Consider the following 16,202-nt stretch of genomic DNA (forward strand, 5'->3'; position numbering starts at 1 on the left):
AAGGCACTCGGGCACACTGAAATTTCACTCTTTCCCCACTGTAATTACACTGCATTCATGCCTACACGCAAGTGAAGGAAATGTCACTGTGAATGAAGTGAAGTGCCCTGTCCCAGATTCCAGACTGACTAGCTCTACAATTGTCATCCATTTTGAATATGTGCTGTGCCTACCTACCAGCACATTGTCAGCTGACAGCAGGCAGAATTACCATAGGCCGTTATCAAACTCCTATTACAACTCTGTGCTAAGTATGCCACGCACAAAAGAGGCAGAGAAACTTCAGATATCGCCTTACAACTAATAATCACCGCGTATGCAGGAAGTTGCCAGGCAACAAAGATCAGGGTCCCTGACACACTTTCAAGCACGCTTTAAAATGACAAGGCAAGGAGGCAAAGTTTAAGTTATCCTTTATTATTAAAACAGCAGGGGAAACAAGTGAATCATGGCCGTGAATCCACTTCAATCTTGACTCTCGTTCAGTTTTCTCTTTCACGTGATGCAACGTCAATAGTGGAGTGCGTGTTTCGGCTGCACCACCGAGCTGACTACGGCAGCAGTAAAATGGCACACCACACGACCAGGGGAAGAAAAAAACAAACACGGGCAAGAGGTCACATTCTGGAGCGCTGGGCAGGGGGCTGTGAGCACTGGGTAGGCCTGGCACTGCTCTCAGGATCTCTAACCAGCTCTAACGGTGAAAATGGCCGCCTCTTTTCAGCGAGGGCGGAGACGCGATTCAGTGCTATCAGGACGTTAAAAAGGTAGGTTTCATACCTGAGCTGCGTGTGTGCTGAGGGCCTTGTGCCAACGGCAAAAAACTCCTCCACTGTAAGGCGTATTCGGGTTCTTTGCTTGTGACATTCTAAGCACTTTGGTTTAGTCTCCACATCCTAAACAAGCCACTCTCCAGGCTATTTTTGTTTCCGTTTTTTCGCCTCCTACTCATATCATGAGAAGGTCAACATCTCCGCGTCGAGCATCAAGTGAATCACACAAAATAGCGCATTCAAATTCATAATGTACAACATACAGCTGCCCAAAAGCATCTTATCAGAGACAACGAACGACAATATAAAAACATCCAAAACCAAAAAATATAAAGTTATAAAATGATTTAGTTTGTACATTTTTGTATAATGTTAGCTAGATCAACTTCATTTTGCTTTTTTGTTGTTTTTTTCTCAATAGGACACACACCCATTGACAAAATCCTTCAAACCTCTGCATGGAAACTGAGTATTAGTATTATAATGAAATTCTAGTTAGTCTTGCTTCTTACACATATGACATGGGCTGTACCCGCAGGAAAGCAGAAGAGAAAATCCTCTGGATTCTTTGAGGATTTGGTCTCAATCTGTGTAGTGAAGTATCTTGAATTTGGGGTCTATACGGTGAGCTCTCTTCACCTCTAACTTCTACACGGACAGGGTAGGGAGCCATTTTGGAATGAGGTTATGGTGAATGCCACAAGGTTGTTTCCTTCAGCAGCTTCAGGTAGGTTGACAATACGGAAGCTACCTCTGCAAGATCGATCCTCTTGCATCACCGCTGGGTGGATTGATTAACAGGATGTTCATCCTTTGCGTCAGATCTGTTTTATAAGTCCTTTGCTTTAGCACAACCTTCAGCTTGAATGATGCCCAAGCGGATGTAAAACTGTGACTCAATGAATACACACCGCTCCTTCAAAGCCATTTCAATCATGGTACCCAGGTCGCCCTTGCTGTTGGCGGATTTTTTTTCTGGCATTCTGGGATGTTTTACTACTTCTTATAATATTTCAGTTACCATCAGTTCAGAACGGGATTGTGGCATTACACAACAGTTGGACAATACGGAAAGATATTTTTGTAGGATAGTTAGCATAAAAATGGGAAAAGTGAGCAAGAACAGTAGTGCTACGGTGCCATTCTGCTTCCCGGTTACGTGAAACAATAACCATTCTGCTTCTCCTCATTCCCGGGGACACAGCCCATGTGCCGACACTATACTCTGATCATTTATGCATTAGGCCAGGGCTGCCCAACCCTGTTACTGGAGATCTACAGTCCTGCAGGTTTTCACTCAAACGCTCATTTGACACACCTGATTCTACTAATTAGTAGCTCAATGAGCTCTCTTGCTATTGAATGAGGTGTGCTTTGTTAGGGTTGGAGTGAAACCATACAGGACGTTAAAACTTCAGGAACAGGCCTGGGCAGCCCTGCATTAGGCAATGATAAGAATTACCAAAATCCTGATATAGTAGCATTGGTTTATTTCACATTTAAAATTAGTATCTTTAAAAAAAAATTAAAAGATCTCTTCATTTATGTAAGGCAAGCCATTTTTGTCTTCCTTTAAATCCCTGATATAGCTATTCGTGCTAAATCTTTTATTTTTTGCATCCCCTATCAAATCTAATGTGCAGGTCCCCAAAGATGACCTTGGGAAAGAGTAACTTCAAACTCCCCTCTGCCATGATAGAGAGAACAAGCCACTAAAACCAAAGCCAATGACAATATAGAGGGTAGGGAAAGGAAAGCAAGGGAACACCACCATTTTTAGCAACTCCATACAGCAGCTTCACAACGAACGTTCACATCATCCGGCGCAGGAAAGCGACATCGATTCACAGTACCTTTTCTTTAAAAAATAAATAAATACAAAAAAAAGCCTTCAAGTGAACGAGGATATAAATAAAAAAACTCTGGTCTGTGAGGGTGGGCGTGTCAGCGGACGGGCGCTTCCTCCCGAAACTGTCACCTGAGGTCCAGCACCACTGTTTTCATGTCCTTCACCACGACGTGCCGGCAGACCTGCAAACACAGGGAACACGGTCTATCACACACACACTGTGACCGTCGACCCTCACACGCACACAGCCGAGCCACACCCAGCCGCCCAGTGCCACGCGGGGCAGCGCTCTTGGCCAGGACTCAATCAATATTTGACTTTGACTCGTGAATTCTATCTAAACTTTGACTCGTGAATAAAAGCGCCCGTTTTTTGTTTTTTGTTTCCTCTCCACAAAACAAGCGTTGACGGGGCCTCGGCTCCTGTTACAGTTCACGTCGTCGAGCGCTTACACTGAACAATGGGGGGTCCTTGGAGTGTGGGTGAAAGCCCTTCATTCGACAGCCAGCCACCTCTCCCATGCCTGAGCTAGTCAATCTGAAGACCCCGGTGCTGAAAGAAACACACAATACACCGTATAATAAAGAAGCAGTAGTAACAAGTGGGGGGGGGGGGGGGGGCAAAATAAATTTCATATCTCGTATGAAGAGCTGTTCATTATAGAAAATTGCCATCTGTTGTCCTTTAGATTTGTTCTAAGATCTGCATTACTTGAATGACCTGCAAATAGGAAATAGGAGCACGAGCTATTTTTCTTTCAGAGTGATTCCCAAGTATTCCCTGTCTTGACAGATTTATTTCTCTGAATTTGACTTTTGGACTCTTCCTGAAACCACAACGCACGGCAGTTGTCAGTAATCTGAACCTGAGGTGCACCGCGCGGTGCTAAAGGTCTGCGTTGTTTGAGCAGTCCATCAGGAACTGCTCTGGGCTCTGCAGAGCCGGTCTGTTCAGGGACGGCGGGCGACGCAGGTCAGACTCACTCGTTGTGCTTCGGAGAGCACACAATGGCTAAGGCCTCAGGCAGCATCAGCTGGTACGAGCAGTGAGTGTGGAGATCCACACTGGAGAGGAAGGCCGTCTGCGTGGGATGTGTCTGCAAACCACAGGGGGGAGGGGTGGGGAGGGGGTCAGATTTCAGCAGAAAGTACACCGGCAGCGGCATACATCCAAACTACGCCTCACCAGCGGCGCCTCTCAATAATCGAGTGTTCATCGGGGTACCAGAGGACGGTAATAACCTAAATGCTGTATCCGCTAAAGACGGCTGCCGCAGTGAATGTTTAACAAATAACAGCACAGCTCCTGAAAAGATTTGACTATGCAAACACAGGAAAAAACCGTAATAGAAGGCCACAAGACCTACGCTACATTCTACAGACAAAACAGTCTCCTTTTTCCGGCCTGGGCAGCCTAAAACCATGTACTTTCAAGCATGATTCACAGAAAGGAAAGTCCTAAAAACTTTGATGATAGTGATGACACACTGTCAGTGGTAGACAGACAGGGTTTCAGGTCAGAGCTATTCTAACCACTTGTCAATGACTCACTGCAAATCCGTGGTAAAACAGTGACTTCTGCAAATCCGTGGTAAAACAGAGACTTTTGCAATATTAGCCTTCGCTATCTTGCAGTTGCTGCAGATAGTGTAGACAGTCTAACATGAATCTTTCATATAGGAAAGATCACATAATGAAATGAGGCACATTGAAGTTATAGCTTTGTTGAAACAAATCTGTCAAAGACAGTTAGCAACATTTGACCCAGAAGAGATTAAAAAGGAGATATCGAGATAAACAGATAGCTAACCTTTTATGATATTAATGTTAATGCAATGAAGTGAGTAGAGTACACTACTACCAGATTATAATTATCATTATGGAGAATTAAGAGAATGTATGAAGTAGCTTTTAGCAACAATGAAAAAGCTACATCTGCGGTGTTCAAATCTCCATGGTCAAAGTATAACAACAAGTACTTGCTGCTACGAAATCAAGTAAGCTACTTTGAGCTCTGCGTTTTGCTAAACAAACTGGTGTTTTGGGATGCATTGTGATCCTGTTATGCAAACAACGTTGAGTCGCTACGTCACATTTACACAACACAAAGGCCAGATCAGAGGTGCTGATCATTCATCTATCTCCAATGTAATAACAAAGGTTACTTAATAATGGCAGTGAATTGTTGAAGGTGATAGCATTCTCACTCAACTGAAGGCCACTCGGATTAGCCGACAAGGTTTAGCTAATCACCTCCCTCACACATCAATGCGAAAGAGGTTAGAGTGACTGTAAGTTTGGTCAGGGGGAGGAGCCTGCTGCCTGCCCAAGGTGGATCTTGGCCAAGGAGCCTTGAATCCAGATGCTAAGTCTCAGAAAGAGATATTAAGAGCCTAGAGCTAGAGGAGGCGGGACTAACATGAATCCAGCCCAGGGTCAAGAGGTCGTGTTGGTCCTGGAACCCAAACAGCTCCTCCACGTTTTCCATGTCGCAGTAGTCGGGGCCGGCCGATTGTTTGGGCACGATAACGTGGGTCAGCACAAACTCGTTATGGGTCTACGAAACAACAACAAAGGAAACAACAGCGGCAGAGTTTTGGTTTTCCGTTTGAACACCCCCCCCCCCTTACTCCACCTTACCCTGTGGATCTGTATGCCATTCTGCAGTGTGTATTACACAGCATAGAGAGAAAGTTTCCTAGCCCCAGCCATCCGAGGACACACGATACACTCACATAGTGCACGACCCTCCCCCGAACACATGCTATTTTATTACCTTTATTATGAGCAGAGGCAGCAGTCGTCATAGTGGTCTAAGAAATGCAAATCAATCCAAAACAAAAACCACCCTCTCTGCTCTGACCTAACGTTCTATAAATAACAGACACGCGCAGGCTGTCTACCTCCTACCCCCACAGAACTAAGCAATGACTGTTCGGAAATTACATGATATCACATATTCTAAAATCACACAAGAGGAGCATAAAGAGGAATGAAGCTTCTGGAATATTCCTCAAAGATAAGTTTTTTCTGTTTTTTTTTTAATTTTTTACCAGTTTTCCACAGAGAACGCCACAGGTCTCAATCCCTCTGGCTGTATTAGTGTCTGCCAGTAGTAGAAACTTGTAGGTGAGGTCCCTGGGAATAACTACACGCCTGAGTCCGTCCACAGGCTGACCTATGGAGACACACAAAACCATGTTGTGTCTTTAAAATACAGGCTTGGTTATAAATACAGACTGTCCACAAGGGCTTCTGGAGCCTTTCTCTTGAAAGTTCCAAGCAATGTGTCGTGGCCACTTGTCACAACTTTTACATCTAAGAAACAACTCGAGAGAATTTTAGAAAATCAGAAAATCCCCAGGGAGCGTACTGATTGGTTAAACAGTGCAGACAGCCAGAGACCGTTAAACATACAAGTTGTATATGTACATTACTGATAAACACTAAGGTTAATGTTTAAAATTTGTTTGGAAAACACAAAATGAAGGGTAAAAAGTGTCCCTGCAGGTAGCCTGCTTGCCAGACCAGCACTCACTCTGTATAGCGCCCAGTGTAGCGGGCGGCTTGTTGACAGGGACAGACTGAGATCGATTGTTGCGGCTGGGATTGAGGCAAACGTGGTTTTTGGGAGGCTGAGTCAAGCAGGACCCATCGGTTTGTTCGGGCACTTTCGGGATGGCCTCCTCCTTCCGGTTGGCCAGCTCCTGTCTGCGCAGCTGGTCCTCGAAGTAGCGGAACTGCTCGGACTCGATCTGCATCCTGCGCAGCTGCGCCACGCGCTGCCGCTCCTCCTCCAGCAGGGACAGCCTCTGCAGCTGCTGGCCACAGCCCTCTGCGGCCTGGCTCTGCACACAGACATACTGCTGTCAATCTGCTGGCCCAGAGCTTCAGGCTCACTCTGCTTCATTCAAACCAACACTGTCAATCTGCTGGCCCAGAGCTTCAGGCTCACTCTGCTTCATTCAAACCAACACTGTCAATCTGCTGGCCCAGAGCTTCAGAATCACTCTGCTTCATTCAAACCAACACTGTCAATCTGATGGCCCAGAGCTTCAGAATCACTCTGCTTCATTCAATCATTCAAACTAACACTGTTAATCTGCTGGTCCAGAGCTTCAGACTCACTCTGCTTCATTCAAACTAACACTGTCAATCTGATGGCCCAGAGCTTCAGAATCACTCTGCTTCATTCAATCATTCAAACTAACACTGTTAATCTGCTGGTCCAGAGCTTCAGACTCACTCTGCTTCATTCAAACTAACACTGTCAATCTGCTGGCCCAGAGCTTCAGAATCACTCTGCTTCATTCAATCATTCAAACTAACACTGTTAATCTGCTGGCCCAGAGCTTCAGACTCACTCTGCTTCATTCAAACTAACACTGTCAATCTGCTGGCCCAGAGCTTCAGAATCACTCTGCTTCATTCAATCATTCAAACTAACACTGTTAATCTGCTGGCCCAGAGCTTCAGACTCACTCTGCTTCATTCAAACTAACACTATCAATCTGCTGGTCCAGAGCTTCAGACTCACTCTGCTTCATTCAAACTAACACTGTCAATCTGCTGGCCCAGAGCTTCAGGCTCACTCTGCTTCATTCAAACCAACACTGTCAATCTGCTGGCCCAGAGCTTCAGAATCACTCTGCTTCATTCAAACCAACACTGTCAATCTGATGGCCCAGAGCTTCAGAATCACTCTGCTTCATTCAATCATTCAAACTAACACTGTTAATCTGCTGGTCCAGAGCTTCAGACTCACTCTGCTTCATTCAAACTAACACTGTCAATCTGATGGCCCAGAGCTTCAGAATCACTCTGCTTCATTCAATCATTCAAACTAACACTGTTAATCTGCTGGTCCAGAGCTTCAGACTCACTCTGCTTCATTCAAACTAACACTGTCAATCTGCTGGCCCAGAGCTTCAGAATCACTCTGCTTCATTCAATCATTCAAACTAACACTGTTAATCTGCTGGCCCAGAGCTTCAGGCTCACTCTGCTTCATTCAAACCGACACTGTCAATCTGCTGGCCCAGAGCTTCAGAATCACTCTGCTTCATTCAAACCAACACTGTCAATCTGATGGCCCAGAGCTTCAGAATCACTCTGCTTCATTCAATCATTCAAACTAACACTGTTAATCTGCTGGTCCAGAGCTTCAGACTCACTCTGCTTCATTCAAACTAACACTGTCAATCTGATGGCCCAGAGCTTCAGAATCACTCTGCTTCATTCAATCATTCAAACTAACACTGTTAATCTGCTGGTCCAGAGCTTCAGACTCACTCTGCTTCATTCAAACTAACACTGTCAATCTGCTGGCCCAGAGCTTCAGAATCACTCTGCTTCATTCAATCATTCAAACTAACACTGTTAATCTGCTGGCCCAGAGCTTCAGACTCACTCTGCTTCATTCAAACTAACACTGTCAATCTGCTGGCCCAGAGCTTCAGAATCACTCTGCTTCATTCAAACTAACACTATCAATCTGCTGGCCCAGAGCTTCAGACTCACTCTGCTTCATTCAAACTAACACTGTTAATCTGCTGGCCCAGAGCTTCAGACTCACTCTGCTTCATTCAAACTAACACTATCAATCTGCTGGTCCAGAGCTTCAGACTCACTCTGCTTCATTCAAACTAACACTGTTAATCTGCTGGTCCAGAGCTTCGGACTCACTCTGCTTCATTCAATCATTCAAACTAACACTGTTAATCTGCTGGTCCAGAGCTTCAGACTCACTCTGCTTCATTCAAACCAACACTGTTAATCTGCTGGTCCAGAGCTTCAGACTCACTCTGCTTCATTCAAACCAACACTGTTAATCTGCTGTTTTGATCGAAGGCAGATTTCCTCTGCCTTCGATCAGAATTCGATCACACACCATTATCTTTTGCTCAACAGCTAATACAGCACATTGCAACTGAACACATTTTTGTAAACACTTATGAAAACTTCATCAAACTTAAATGGAAAAATATTCCAACACAGGCCTTAGTTAGACCTAAAGAAGTCTTTCATTAATTTGCAATCACCTAATATTGAGCAGGTGCAGCACTAACACCCATTTTAGCTGCAAGCCCTGCAGGTAATTCAATTTGGACATGATGGAAATTCAAGAGTACGCACCTGATTCTTCAGATACTCTGTGTGTTCTTTGTTGTATTTCTCCTGAAGAAGCTTCTTCAAATGATCTTTGCATGGAAAAGCGACATCTTGTAATTTCTAAGAAAACCAGAGACAAACATATGAGAAGAAATAGGTGAGACTTCTCAGCAACAGAGTTTCATTATTTTTTCTCAGCAAGCTCACAGTGGCTCAGATGGTCAAATTAGTAATAACAGCAGGTATTATTTTTGGATACACAATGCAAATTCATGTATAAGTTCAACCTTTTCAAGCACGACATATGTAATAAAATAAAAAAACGGTGACATTCAGGCATTAAAGCTGCGAATGCAATTTGGTGTGAGGAAGTTTAATTTGATGCTGTGTTTCCACTAAGTTTAGAACAGAATTTTAATCACGATCTCTTAGCTGTACTGTCCTGTCATGACCTGTCGTGACCAGCCAGCCAGAACACAGGCTTTCTCTCACACTAATCCATGTGTAATCTTTGGCGTAAATGGTGACACACTTAATTTGGCACAAGTGCACAGGCAACATCAGACTAAACAAGAAGAAGGTGCAGCAGAAAATCAATACTTTCAGTGCAGTACCCACGCCCCCTAACCACCTGTCGCTGGATGGCCTGATTTAGCAAAATGCTAATAAGATTCCCGTCATACTGAAGAGCAGTGGCTTACCTTCATTATAACCTGCTTCTCAGGAACACTGCAGTGCTGGTAGTCCCTGTGGGTAGGGAGTTTCTCCACAAATAGCCTGGAAAAAGAATAGCATCCTGTATTCAGATTTTAATATGGACTGCCCCCTTTCAACTCCCAATTCAAGTGATCATGGTTTCCAACTAAGTCATGTTTTTCCAGTGAGGTACAACTCTAGGACTACATGAGTAATGAATTTGAGTCTCACTAGATAAAAAATACAAGAAGTATTGTAACTTGTTTCATTTCACCACATTAAACGCCGAGGCAAACTACTAAGCAGAAGAAAATTTTATTGTGGCCAATTACAGGTAAATCATAGGTAGTCCTGGTCCTAACTGTGGTCCTAATTTTCATGAAAATGTCAATAGTTTACAAATGCAGCTAGGTCTGTATTAGATAAAAATGGGAACCATTATTTGATATCACTGAGTAACAATAGCTGGACTCCCCCAGCCATGGGCCTTACGTGATGAACTTGTTATAGAGGACGTAGGCGTTCTCCAGGCTGCCCTCCTCCAGGTAGATGGAGGCCATGCGCTCCATCTCCACGCCCGAGCGGAAGTACCGGCGGGGCGTGATGTCCTCGTTGATCTCGATGCTGCAGCCCATCTTGCTCAAGGCGCGGATGCGCTCCACCGCCGAGAGGCTGACATCAGTGTGGTCCGGCTCTGCCGCCAACTTCTTCTGCAGGGAGGGAGGAGAGAGCGGACGGGGGGAAAGAAGAGAGGGGAAGAGGGAGGCAGAAAGGGGAAGAGAGAGAGAGAGAGAGAGGAGAGGGTAAGAGAGAGAGAGTAAGAGAGGGAGGAACAGAGAGAGGGAAAGGGGGAGGGGGGCGGAACTCATCACAACCGTTGCATGCACTCTCTTGCCCTCTTCCTGTCCCCCAACCCAGCCCCCCCGGATGTCATACGACGGCTGCACCTCAAGAGCTCTGTTCATGTCCCCCCCGGGCCTCTGAGGCAAATAGGGCCGGTTCGGAAAAAGAAAAAAAAAAAAAAAAAACATCCCACACTTCGAGTCAGCTCCAGCCCTCGTTCGACACATACTAATGAACAAACAGTGCCCCTGTGTCAGGTTACTAAGGAACGCGGGAGCCTCATTATCATTCTACAGCACTGGAGGAACAGGAAGGGGACTTGCTGAGGCATTGGCCCTCGTGGTAGGCGGTCATAACCAGAGTACAATTCAAACGCCAAAAAAATACAAAAAAGACAGCAGGGATTTGCAACACTGAGACATGGGGGAGCAGTCATCGACATGCAAAACGATGGGCTTTCACTGAGGCGGAGATGAGTACTCTCTTTATAATCTATTCATCAAAAGAGGGTAATGGAGTCCGGAGGCCTTCACAACCAGACCGCTCTTTCCTACGCCACCACTGAGAAGTGTGAGTGAGTGCCCAGCTGTACTGGGAATACTAATAGGAGTGACTCAGAGAACACCACCCCCCCCCACACACACACCACCACCAACATACCCACCCACATCCCCCCTCCCCCTCGCCCCTCTTCCCCCTACTCCCCAGTGCCCTCGGGCACAGCAGGGCTCCTCACCAGTGCGCTGAAGCTGAGGCCCTGCTCCATGTTGACCCTGGACTGCAGGCCGGGGGGATCCGATCTTCCCCAAGCGTCCATCTGTCATCTCCCACAGCGGTCCAATGCTAGTGGAAATGCACGATCACGTGAGCACACAATGAGATCAATAGACCCCCCCGCCCCCCCTGCCCATCCTAAAACAAAAGGCTCATCACTACCACAATGTACCTACTGAGAGCTTCCCGGATCGGGGCAAGAGATGATCGGGGAGCTCGAATTGGTGGAACACCACAAACATGAACTTGCTACACACATGCTACCTGTTAACCTGATTCTCTTATCAACAGCAACGTTGTTTTCAAGGCAGTATAATACACACATTAACCTTAAATGTGATTGCTAAATACAAGCAACCCAAGAATGTAGTAGGCTAGAATATGACGAAAGTGATGTCACAGGTTGCATTAAAAAAACGTGCTACAGTTGCTATGACAGCTTGTATCCAGGGAGTGAAATATGATGACTCATGAGTATCTTTTTGTCTGGATGAAAAGGCGATGGAAGCCTTGACTATTACTGTAGAAGGGGGCTGAGCTAGATCACACAGTCTATTCCTCAGTAATTTGCTGCTTTTTTTACAATGATGTATCCAGTCCCTGCTTGAACATTTCTTTAACCACACAGAAAGAAAAAAAGATTTCTCTTTTGTTTTCATGGTGGACAGCTAGGCATATATTCTGGTAGGTGTTACAGTAGCAGCTCGAATCAAATGAGGCAGGATTACACTGTAAGGAAAGCGTGTAAGGATAATGCACAGAGAAGGCGCAATTCAGAGCTTGAGAAACTGTAATTGTGCCGTAAAGCATGCAGACATGCAGCAAGATTGCATACGCAGTTTGCATAGACCAACATGGTTAACATGTATAACTGATTTAGTACATACAAAATATATAGCTCCTCCCTCTACTGCCATCTAACCCTCTGAGATAACATTTTGAGTAGCCCCACACTGCTCAAACAGAATTACTTGCCAGAATGTCACTATGAATGGGTTGTTATATGCATAGATTCGTGAATGGAAGAACAAACAATGAGAGCATTATACCCATGCAAATACAACATTTTGGTATTTAAAAAAAAGAGTATTTGAGTATTTTTATCCTGTAGTTCAAAAATTCCTGATATTTTCAAACAATTGGTGTTTAGTGTACTTGTGGTCATGTGGGTATTATGAATGTATTATCTCAAGGTTTTCATGCAAAAATAAAACAAGTGACACATAGCCTAATGCTAGAGTATAATGACTCTCTATGTAATCAAGCTGTTTTGGCTTGCATGTTGACTTGTATGCATGGAGTCATTTTACATATTCATGTAAACTATCTATTTTGGAAGGTTAATCTAAAAAAAACACTTAATCTATGCCCAGATAATCTAGAGTTATAAAATGTTGAACAGGCACTGCAGTCCTCTAAACTTAATTGCGGAAGAGCCACCTCCTTCAAACATACATTTACCCAACATTTATTCAAAAGATAGAAAAGCAGAGTAATGCAAAAGAAAAGGTGCCTGTATATTCAGCTGGGCTCATTGTATTGGCACCTTTACAGTGGATGTTGATTCCTGTATTCAAGATTAAAACTCAATCTTTCCCAGTAGGGGACTTGATTCATTCTCAGAATAAGCTAACAGTAGCCTAACTCTTGTCACGAGCTGTGCTATGTGCTTCCAAAGTGTTCTGACTAAACTGTTTACTTACACACCACATTGTTTTCTGAAGTAATATTGCATTAGACTACTGCTACATTATTTCACCAATACTCTATTATGAAATCATATTCCCTGATTTTAGGCCATGATACAGTAGCAGCTGGCCAGCCCGAAAACCAATCTCATCTCTCAAACAAGGTCATTAGCGCTGCAAGGTAATTACATAGCTGCAGTGAAGGAAAACAAGTACTGCGAGAATAAAGGACAACAGGTTTATCACATTTCCACCCATGGCCACCTCCAAGCACATAACCAGTGCCAGTGCTGAATTCCTAACTACACAACATGCCTTTCCAGTTCAAAAGTACAAGCTGGCAAATAAAGGATCACATCCCAAACAAATGTATGACAACAAGCCAACTTAATGTATGTCTGTTGACATATGAAGATTCTGAAATTGCCTAATCAAAAACTACCCCTACCTTACTAATATTATAATATTTTGTTTTTGACACCATACATCCAATCAATCAAGGGCAAAAAAAACACAGGATGTGGGAGAACTACTGTAACGTGTAATGTGAAACCATTCAATGACATTTTTTATGTTTGATGGAGGGGAACATTGCCTACTTGCTGAAGTACACATATCCTTCCTGTCACAAGTTTTAGGGAGAGCAGTTTGGCGACATACCTCAAGTATCATGTCAGAACCTTACAGCACTCCACCCATGGCTTTTAAAAAGCAGGCTTTTAAAAGTAGCATGCAGTCTCTTCTCTTTACCTCTGTATGCCAAAGCTAGTAAGGAACCAATCTAAAACTTTAACGGCTGCAATCACATGTTTCCTCCTGATGTACCTTCAAGTCATTAACCAGTGTTAAAAGACAAACTTTGAAAAGAAAAAACAGGAGTCTTGCTTTTAGTCTCTAAAATGAATACAATTTTGTAGCAGTTGTAGACGTGTCCACATATAAGTCCACTAGGCATTTCAAGGCACATCTTTACAATACTGATATCATACGGTTCTCAGATAAGACGTAACTGCTTGAAGGAGCCCAGATATCAGTATTGCCCTGGCGCCATTCAAAGATTCGCCATAAACAATATCACCTGTGATTTCAAAGGTTCATTTTATCATTAATGTATAACTCATTAATGTGCTATATCAAATAGCCCAAGCACAAAGCAACTACTCTGCAATGTTGAGCCAGCACTGTACAATAAATGGGCGTGGGATTTTCCAAGTCTTTCAACACAGAAATAGCCAAAACTATCTTAACTGTTTTTATTTTTCAATGCATACTACAATGTACTAATGTTAACATTATCATCGTTTTAGATTACATAAACTGTTATGCGTGTTTTCCTCATGGCGGGTGACATAGCCTATGTCCAGTTACAGTAACATTCAACACTCTCTTCATTTTATTCAAATAAAATGGCAAAACTTATCGAGGTGACTTTCACTTCTTACTTACAGGCTATTTTTAAAAAGCATGCTTCCTCTGTGCCTTGGTTTCAATTCAAAATAACCCTCGTTTCACAACGGGAAATTAAGTAAAACAATAGCTAATGAAATAAATTAATGCAGCCCATGCATGACTTAAATGTGTGGAAAATGGACATCATTGTGCAACATTCCCCAGTAGGCTACGTTATGGAAGACAGCTCAAACAGAGATGCTAAATAGCCTATATAGGACTTAAATGTTGTCTTCAGATAATTATACATATTCCCGCAATTAGTGCTCACCTGGAATGTATAGTGTACATTCTCGAATCGGTGACTCCAGTCTGTGATTGTAGTCCGATTATAATAATTCTAATTGACAAAAATACATTCCTTCCAGAAGGCGTTTTTAACAATATCAACCAACGATCTGACAATATAAAAGCAAACTACGCGCTGCTTCGCATGTTGACACAAATGCTGTAAAGACCAAACGTCCAGTTTGTTTATCCTTCTAATTGTGATTAAAATAAATGAAAATGCTTACCGGTTATTCACCCGAATCTGCTGCTTGTCCCATGCCTAGCATCCGTACCGTCACATGTAGCACATGCTAGAATACAATGCAAAAAAGGAAACTCGTGTCAATAATAGGCACTGTTCTCTTACATCCAAACCTCGCGTTTTTTGCTTTTGTGCTTCATAAAACCATTGTTCGAAATGAAAAGGGAATCGGAGAGCGAAACTTTACTAGTGATAAAATGGCTGAAAGCTGCCTTTCAAGCCGAATATCCTATAAGGAGGTAGACATTACCAAACCTCCCAATGAAATCAGCGCAACAGCAACAGTGCTATCAATATAGGGATGTGCCAGATTAGGGGGGAGGGGTTGTAAATCCACTGTACTAATCGACAACAGCATGCACAGTACAGCTGTGGCAACGTTTTTTTAATCCCCTAAAATTCATACTGCTGTGACAGCATAAGCGCTCGACTCACTGCTGTAAACCACCGAGCCATGATGAACACCACAACCTAATGCAACAATACAGATAGGCTACCACAGACAGGACTAGAATGAACACCCATTCAATTATGCCACAAATGTAAAAACAATAAATAAATAAAATAAAATAGAAGAGCGTTTATCAAGACCGAACAAAATTGAGGTCTATATCGCAGATCTTCAGATCGACAGTCCGTGTAGCCGATTTAGCATAGGACTACAAACCAGCGTCTTTTTATTATGAGCCTACCATTGTTATGGAAACGCATGATATGTAGTTGATAATTGTGGTGTACATTTGAAGCACAGAGCCTACTGCAAAATATACCCTAAGGTAAGTGACTGCGCTGCTTCATGTGATTTTCCCGACGCTTCCAAAATTATCCTGGTTTTGTATTTTTAAATACAACCAAGATATTAGCCTATATAATACAGATCTGTCACTGTGTAATGCTTTCACTAGAGGGCGCACAATGTCATTCAGCGCAAATGGGCACAGTTTCATTTGCTAGGTGCACAAACCCGTTAGTGTCAACAATTGTAGTGAAAAAGTAAACGAAATGACCGCAAAATGGGATGACCATTAGGCATTCCTGTATCGGTTGTTGTGCATGTGTCGTGTGATAACGGTTCCGCGGTCTGCCCTTTCATAAATGAAATGGAAGGGTTTCGTGTCTCGGTCAAATTCCAGAGCAGCCCGCGGTACGCAGAAGGCTATTATTGACACCTTGTGGCTGTTTTTCATATGGTCCTTTGGAAAACCCGAGCATGGATCACTGGTATTAAGACCACGGGAAACGTAAACTGGAAATTTTTCTCCAGTCTTTGGTCGGCTATATTTGAACTCACCAGCACAGGCGTAGACTGTGCCTAGTTTTAATTATAAATGAAGCCTATTCCTGAATTGAAGTAGGCCTATACCAAGATGAGCTTAAAATGTTACTAAACGAAAACAAATAATCGATAACCTTAGCCTATTTGAGAAGTAGCCTAGGCAAGAAAGACCCCAGATATTCGATTTAGGTTTATTTCGTTCTTGACCAAGA

General features: G+C 43.5%; 1 protein-coding gene across 2 annotated transcripts; it reads right to left on the bottom strand.

Annotated features, from left to right (window-relative positions):
- Positions 1 to 396: 396 nt before the first annotated feature.
- Positions 397 to 15,405, bottom strand: stambpl1 (STAM binding protein-like 1). 2 transcript variants are annotated; one of them, XM_035401402.1, is made up of 12 exons: positions 15,150 to 15,405; positions 14,698 to 14,763; positions 11,008 to 11,114; positions 9,921 to 10,138; positions 9,434 to 9,509; positions 8,757 to 8,852; positions 6,160 to 6,469; positions 5,675 to 5,799; positions 5,041 to 5,178; positions 3,606 to 3,718; positions 3,075 to 3,174; positions 397 to 2,804 (listed from the first exon to the last, which is right to left on the bottom strand). In XM_035401402.1, exons 3-12 carry the CDS (start codon positions 11,086 to 11,088, stop codon positions 2,748 to 2,750), a joined length of 1,314 nt encoding a protein of 437 aa, XP_035257293.1. In that variant the 5' UTR covers positions 11,089 to 11,114; positions 14,698 to 14,763; positions 15,150 to 15,405; the 3' UTR covers positions 397 to 2,747. The 2 variants fall into 2 exon arrangements, with proteins under 2 accessions (XP_035257293.1, XP_035257284.1); XM_035401393.1 differs by lacking the exon at positions 15,150 to 15,405 and having other exon boundaries at positions 14,698 to 15,122.
- Positions 15,406 to 16,202: the final 797 nt, after the last annotated feature.

Source organism: Anguilla anguilla, chromosome 2 (assembly GCF_013347855.1).
Source record: "Anguilla anguilla isolate fAngAng1 chromosome 2, fAngAng1.pri, whole genome shotgun sequence".
Taxonomy (NCBI): Eukaryota; Metazoa; Chordata; class Actinopteri; order Anguilliformes; family Anguillidae; genus Anguilla; species Anguilla anguilla.

Excerpts from the sequence above, each read along its gene's own strand:
- stambpl1 (XM_035401402.1), bottom strand. The coding sequence starts at position 11,088 with ATGGACGCTTGGGGAAGATCGGATCCCCCCGGCCTGCAGTCCAGGGTC. Across the intron at positions 5,179-5,674 it reads GCGTTCTCTGTGGAAAACTG|ACCCATAACGAGTTTGTGCT; the intron begins GTAAAAAATTAA and ends GTTGTTTCGTAG. Across the intron at positions 2,805-3,074 it reads AGGACCCCCCATTGTTCAGT|GTCTGCCGGCACGTCGTGGT; the intron begins GTAAGCGCTCGA and ends CTGTGTTTGCAG.